We start from the raw sequence: 7,500 nt of genomic DNA, 5'->3' as shown, positions 1-7,500 counted from the left end.
GGCTCCATGAATACCCCCATCCTCAATGATGGCGGAGCCCAGCACGTGAGTGCAAAAAACAAGGCTGAAGCGTCTGCAACCATCTTCAGCCAGAAGTGCCGAGTGGATGATCCATATCGGCCTCCTCCTGAGGTCCCCACCATCACAGAAGCCAGTCTTCAGCCAATTTGATTCACTTCACGTGATATTAAGAAACAGCTGAGCGCACTGGATACAGCAAAGGCTATGGGCCCCAACAACATCCCGGCTATCGTGCTGAAGACTTGTGCTCCAGAACTAGCCGCGCCTCTAGCCAAGCTGTTCCAGTACAGCTACAACACTGGCATCTATCCGACAATGCGGAAAACTGCCCAGGTATGTCCTGTCCACAAAAAGCAGGGCAAATCCAACCCGGCAAATTACCGCCCCATCAGTCTACTCTCAATCATCAGCAAAGTGATGGAAGGTGTCATCGACAGTGCTATCAAGCGGCACTTAGTCACCAATAACCTGCTCACTGATGCTCAGTTTGGGTTCCGCCAAGACCACTCGGCTCCTGACCTCATTACAGCCTTGGTCCAAACATGGACAAAGGAGCTAAATTCCTGAGGTGAGAGTGACTGCCCTTGCCATCAAGGCAGCATTTGACCGAGTGTGACATCAAGGAGCCCTAGTAAAACTGAAGTCAATGGGAATCAGGGGGAAAACTTTCGACTGGCTGGAGTCATACCTAGCACAAAGGAAGATGGTTGTGGTTGTTGGAGGTCAATCATCTCAGCACCAGGACATCACTGCAGGAGTTCCTCAGGGCAGTGTCCTCGGCCCAACCATCTTCAGCTGTTTCATCAATGACCTTCCCTCCAACATAAGGTCAGAAATGGGGATGTTCGCTGATGACTGCACAGTGTTCAGCGCCACTCACAACTCCTCAGATAATGAAGCAGTCCATGCCCACATGCAACAAGACCTGGACAACGTTCAGACTTGGGCTGATAAGTGGCAGGTAACATTCGCACCACACAAGTGCCAGGCAATGACTATCTCCAACAAACGAGAGTCTAACCCCCTCCGCTTGATATTCAATGGCATTACCATCGCCGAATCCCCCACTATCAATATCCTGGGGTTGCCATTGACCAGAAATTTAACGAGACCAGCCACATAAATACTGTGGCAACAAGAGCAGGTCAGAGGCTGGGTATTCTGCAGCGAGTGTCTCACCTCCTGACTCCCCAAAGCCTTTGCACCATCTACAAGGCACAAGTCAGGAGTGTGATGGAATACTCTCCACTTGCCTGGATGAGTGCAGCTCCAACAACACTCAAGAAGCTCGACACCATTCAGGACAAAGCAGCCCGCTTGATCGGCACCCCACCCACCACCTTAAACATTCACTCCCTCCACCACCGGCGCACCGTGGCTGCAGTGTGTACCATCTACAAGATGTACTACAGCAACTCGCCAAGGCTTCTTCAGCAGCACCTTCCAAACCCGCGACCTCTTCCACCTAGAAGGACAAGGGCAGCAGGTGCAATGGGAACACCACCACCTCCAAGTTCCCCTCCAAGTCACACACCATCCTGACTTGGAAATATATCGACCGTTCCTTCATCCTGACTTGGGTCAAAATCCTGGAACTCCCTCCCTAACAGCACTGTGGGAGCACCTTCACCACACGGACTGCAGCGGTTTAAGAAGGCGGCTCACCACCACCTTCTCGAGGGCAACTAGGGATGGGCAATAAATGCTGGCCTTGCCAGCGACGCCCACATCCCAGGAACCGAATTTTAAAAAATTCACTGTGTCTACTGGGCTCTGTGTGTCTGATAAGCACCAGCAGAGGCAGGATGGGCCGAATGGCTTCCTTCTGTGCTGTATGATTCTATGAAACACCACAAGCTCCCGGTCTCTGCTGCAATTACCGTTTCGAATCCCGGTTTCCCCGCCCTCCTCCCTCCTCCTTCCCTTTGGCCCCAATCTCCTTACCTGGATGGGGCGACTCCCATGAGATTTGGGCCTAAGCCTCTGAACAGCGATCGCGCTCCTTCTTTTTCCAAAATATTCCTGCAACAAAGGTCGAGGGGAAAATATGTCAAGTTATAGCTGTGCTCAAGCAGGGCCTCTTTCTACCCTCCCCCTGCCCCACCCCCCCGACCGTGAGTCCCACACACACACAGAGCAGGAAAGGCCCAGGCTTCATTCCTGGCCTGTGCTGATTTAGCCTGATCTCACACCCACACACAGAGCAGGAAAGGCCCAGGCTTCATTCCCGGCCTGTGCTGATTTAGCCTGATCTCACACCCACACACAGGGCAGGAAAGGCCCAGGCTTCATTTCCGGCCTGTGCTGATTTAGCCTGATCTGACACCCACACACAGAGCAGGAAAGGCCCAGGCTTCATTCCCGGCCTGTGCTGATTTAGCCTGATCTCACACCCACACACAGAGCAGGAAAGGCCCAGGCTTCATTTCCGGCCTGTGCTGATTTAGCCTGATCTCACACCCACACACAGAGCAGGAAAGGCCTAGGCTCCATCCCCGGCCTGTGCTGATCTGATTGGCCAGCCTTCCGCTTTCCGTCCTCCGTAAGCTTGAGCTCATCCACAACTCTGCTGCCTCGTGTCCCGACTCGCACCAAGTCCCGTTCACCCATCACCCCTCTGCTCGCTGACCTACATTGGCTCTTGATCCGGCAACGCCTCCGATTTAGAATTCTCATCCTTGTTTTCAAATCCCTCCATGGCCCCCTCCCCTCCCTATCTCTGCAACCTCCTCCAGCCCCACAACCACCCCCCCCCCGCCGAGATCTCTGCGCTCCTCTAATTCTGTCCTCTTGCGCATCCCTGATTTTCATCGCTCCACCATTGGGGGCCGTGCCTTCAGCTGCCTCGGCCCTAAATTCCGGAATTCCTTCCCTGTCATAGAAACATAGAAGATAGGAGCAGGAGTAGGCCACTCGGCCCCTCGAGCCTGCTCCGCCATTCAATGAGGTCATGGCTGATCTTCCAAACTCAGAACCCTGTCCCTGCCTTCTCCCCATATCCCTTGATCCCTTTATCCTTAAGAAATATATCTAACTCCTTCTTGAATATATTTAATGAATTGGCCTCTACTGCCTTCTGTGGTAGAGAATTCCACAGGTTCACCACTCTCTGGGTGAAGAAATTCCTCCTCATTTCAGTCCTAAATGGCCTACCCCTTATCTTTAGACTGTGACCCCTGGTTCTGGACTCCCCGACCATCGGGAACATCCTTCCTGCATCTAGTCTGTCTAGTCCTGTTAGAATTTTATAAGTTTCAATGAGATCCCCTCTCATTCTTCTAAACTCCAGCAAGTATAAGCCCAATCGACCCAATTTCTCCTCATACGTCATTCCTGTCATCCCAGGTATCAGCCTGGTGAATCTTCGCTGCACTCCCTCCATGGTAAGAACGTCCTTCCTCAGATAAGGCGACCAAAACTGCACACAATACTCAAGGTGTGGTCTCACCAAGGCCCTGTACAACTGCAGCAAGACATCCTTGTTCCTGTACTCGAATCCTCTCGCTACGAAGGCCAACACACCATTTGCCTTCTTAACCGCCTGCTGCACCTGCATGCTTACCTTCAGCGACTGGTGCACAAGGTGCATGTCCGCCTCGCTCTCTTCTCCGTGGTGGCGGTGTGGCTCTTGTCACCAAATCACACCTTGGTCTTTACCACCCACCCAAGGGCCATAAAAATGTTATTACCGAGATATCTTCACTGCTTTCCTTCCTCAGCCTCTGCACCGAGCGACTTCTCATCCTTGGTGATTTCAACCTCCATCTCAATTCATCATGCTCTCTCTCCTCTGAGTTCACGAGCCTCCTATCCTCCCTTAATCCCACCCTCCATGTAAACACCCCAACCCATGTTCACGGCCAGCCCCCTCGACCTTGCCATCTCTCGTGGCCACCCTTCGCCCATTCATCTCAATCGCAGGTAAGGCCATCTCTGAACACTTCCTCGTATCGCTCGCCACCCACATCCCACGTCCTCCCCACTCCACCCCGGACCATAACCAGTTCTGGATGAGCAGAAATTTTCTCCAATTAAATATTGGGAAGACTGAATCCATTGTTTTCGGCTCACGCCACCAACTCCGTTCCCGAGACACTGACTCCATCCCTCTCCCTAACGTCTGTCTGAGGCTGAACCACACTGTTCGCAACCGTGGTGTCATATTTGACCCTGAAATGAGCTTCCGACCACATATCCGCAGCATAACGAAGACCGCCTACTTCCACCTCCGTAACATCGCCCGTCTCTGCCCTTGCCTCAGCTCATCCGCTGCTGAAACCCTCATCCATGCCTTTGTTACCTCCAGACTTGACTATTCCAACACACTCCTGGCCGGCCTCCCACATTCCACCCAACCTAAACTTGAGGTCATCCAAATCTCGGCTTCCCGTGTCCTAACTCGCACCAAGTCCCGTTCGCCCATCACCCCCTGTGCTCGCTGACCAACATTGGCTCCTGGTTAAACAACGCCTCGATTTCAAAATTCTCATCCTTGTTTTCAAATCCCTCCATGGCCTCGCCCCTCCCTATCTCTGTAATCTCCTCCGGTCTCACAACCCCCCGAGATCTCTGTGCTCCTATAATTCTACCCTCTTGAGCATCACTGATTATAATCGCTCAACCTTTGGTGGCCGTGCCTTCTGTTGCCTGGGCCCTAAACTCTGGAATTCCCTGCCTAAACCTCTCCGCCTCTCTTTCCTCCCTTAAGACGCTCCTTAAAACCTACCTCTTTGACCAAGCTTTTGATCACCTGTCCTAATGTCTCCTTATGTGGCTCAGTGTCAAATTTTATTTGATAACATTTTGGTAGGAATAATGAGGAGAAGCAATGTAAGATTGTTCTCTTTAGAGCAGAGAAGGTTAAGGGGAGATTGACCAGAATGGTACCAGGGATGAGGGACTTCAGTGATGTGGAGAGACTGGAGAAGCTGGGGTTGTTCTCCTTAGAGCAGAGAAGGTTAAGGGGAGATTGACCAGAATGGTACCAGGGATGAGGGACTTCAGTGATGTGGAGAGACTGGAGAAGCTGGGATTGTTCTCCTTAGAGCAGAGAAGGTTAAGGGGAGATTGACCAGAATGGGAGCAGGGATGAGGGACTTCAGTTATGTGGAGAGACTGGAGAAGCTGGGATTGTTCTCCTTAGAGCAGAGAAGGTTAAGGGGAGATTGACCAGAATGGTACCAGGGATGAGGGACTTCAGTGATGTGGAGAGACTGGAGAAGCTGGGGTTGTTCTCCTTAGAGCAGAGAAGGTTAAGGAGAGATTGACCAGAATGGTACCAGGGATGAGGGACTTCAGTTCTGTGGAGAGACTGGAGAAGCTGGGATTGTTCTCCTTAGAGCAGAGAAGGTTAAGGGGAGATTGACCAGAATGGTACCAGGGATGAGGGACTTCAGTTATGTGGAGAGACTGGAGAAGCTGGGATTGTTCTCCTTAGAGCAGAGAAGGTTAAGGGGAGAGTTAATAAAGGGGTTCAAAATTAGAAGAGTTTTGATGGAGTAAATAAGGAGAAACTGTTTCCACTGCCGGGAGGGTCGATAACCAGAGGACACTGATTTAAAATAATTGGCAATAGAACCAGGGGCAACATGAGTTAAAAAATGTTTACGCAGCGAGTTGTTACATAGAAACATAAAAACATAGAAACATAGAAGATAGGAGCAGGAGTAGGCCATTCGGCCCCTCGAGCCTGCTCCGCCATTCAATGAGATCATGGCTGATCATCCAAATTCAGTACCCTGTCCCTGCTTTCTCCCCATATCCCTTGATCCCTTTAGCCTTAAGGACTATATCCAACTCCTTCTTGATGAATTGGCCTCAACTGCCCTCTGTGGTAGAGAATTCCACAGGTTCGCCACTCTCTGGGTGAAGAAATTCCTCCTCATCTCAGTCCTAAATGGCTTACCCCTTATCTTTAGACTGTGACCCCTGGTTCTGGACTCCCCGACCATCGGGAACATCCTTCCTGCATCTAGTCTGTCCAGTCCTGTTAGAATTTCATAAGTTTCAAGGAGACCCCCTCTCATTCTTCTAAACTCTAACGAGTAGAAGCCTAATCGACCCAATCTCTCCTCATACATCATTCCTGCCATCCCAGGTATCAGCCTGGTGAATCTTCGCTGCACTCCTTCCATGGCAAGAACATCCTTCCTCAGATAAGGCGACCAAAACTGCACACAATACTCAAGGTGTGGTCTCACCAAGGCCCTGTACAACTGCAGCAAGACATCCTTGTTCCTGTACTCGAACCCTCTCGCTATGAAGGCCAACATACCATTTGTCTTCTTAACCGCCTGTTGCACCTGCATGCTTACCTTCAGCGACTGGTGCACAAGGACACCCAGGTCTCGTTGCACTTCCCCTTCTCCCAATCTATTGCCGTTCAGATAATAATCTGCCTTCCTGTTTTTGCCACCAAAGTGGACAACGTTGCATTTATCCACATTATACTACATCTGCCATATCACTCAACCTGTCCAAATCATACTGGAGTTTCTCGGCATCCTCCTCACAGCACACACGCCCACCCAGCTTTGTGTCATCTGCAAAGTTGGAGATATTACATCTAGTTCCCTCGTCTAGATTATTTATATATATTGTGAATAGCTGGGGTCCTAGGACCGATCCCTGCGGTACCCCACTAGTCACTGCCTGCCACTCGGAAAAAGACCCGTTTATTCCAACTCTTTGCTTCCTGTCTGCCAACCAGTTTTCTATCCAAGTCAGTACCTTACCCCCAATCCCGTGTGCTTTAACTTTACACGCTAGTCTCTTATGCGGGACCTTATCGAAAGCCTTCTGAAAGTTCAAATACACCACATCCGCTGGTTCTCCCTTATCTATTCTACCAGTTACATCCTCGAAAAATTCCAGTAGATTAGTCAAGCACGATTTACCTTTTGTAAATCCATGTTGCCTTTGTCCGATCCTGTCACTGTTTTCCAAGTGCTCTGCTATTACATCTTTTATAATAGACTCCAGCATTTTCCCCACTACCGATGTCAGGCTTAATTTCCTGTTTTTTCTCTACCACCTTTTTTAAATACTGTAGTGGGTTTACTTTAGCTACCCTCCAATCCATGGGTACTGTTGCAGAGTCTATAGAATTTTGGAAGATGACCAGCAATGCATCTACTATTTCTAGTCGTTATGATCTGGAATGCGCTGCCTGAAAGGGCAGTGGAAGCTGATTCAACAGTAACTTTCAAAGGGGAATTGGAGAAATACTTGAAGTGAAAGTATTTGCAGGGCTCTGGGGAAGGAGCAGGTCAGTGGGAGTAATTGGACAGCTCTACCAAAGACAGGCACAGGCACGATGGGCCGAATGGCCTCCTTCTGTGCCGAATCGGTCGATGGTTTCTATGATCACGCCCCTGTGAAACGTCCTGGGACGTTTTACTGCCTTAAAGGCGGCGTACAAACGCACGTTGGTGTGAGAGGGTTCGTAGCGAGAGGGTTTGAGTACAGGAACAAGGATGT

General features: G+C 50.4%; 1 protein-coding gene across 1 annotated transcript in view; it reads right to left on the bottom strand.

The window, feature by feature from the left end:
* LOC147091345 (uncharacterized) overlaps positions 1–7,500 on the bottom strand; it is a 27,733-nt gene that overhangs the window by 2,464 nt on the left and 17,769 nt on the right. The window contains exon 3 of the mRNA XM_085976539.1: positions 1,966–2,043. Within this exon, the coding sequence (XP_085832665.1) occupies positions 1,966–2,043 (78 nt within the window). The remainder of the gene's footprint in view (positions 1–1,965; positions 2,044–7,500) is intronic.

This window comes from Somniosus microcephalus, unplaced genomic scaffold (genome assembly GCF_052327205.1).
Source record: "Somniosus microcephalus isolate GS21.2 unplaced genomic scaffold, FLI_Smic_1.0 unresolved_chr3, whole genome shotgun sequence".
NCBI lineage: Eukaryota > Metazoa > Chordata > Chondrichthyes > Squaliformes > Somniosidae > Somniosus > Somniosus microcephalus.
The sequence above is the reverse complement of the archived record's forward strand: the minus strand, read 5'-3'. Positions and strand labels throughout refer to the sequence as shown.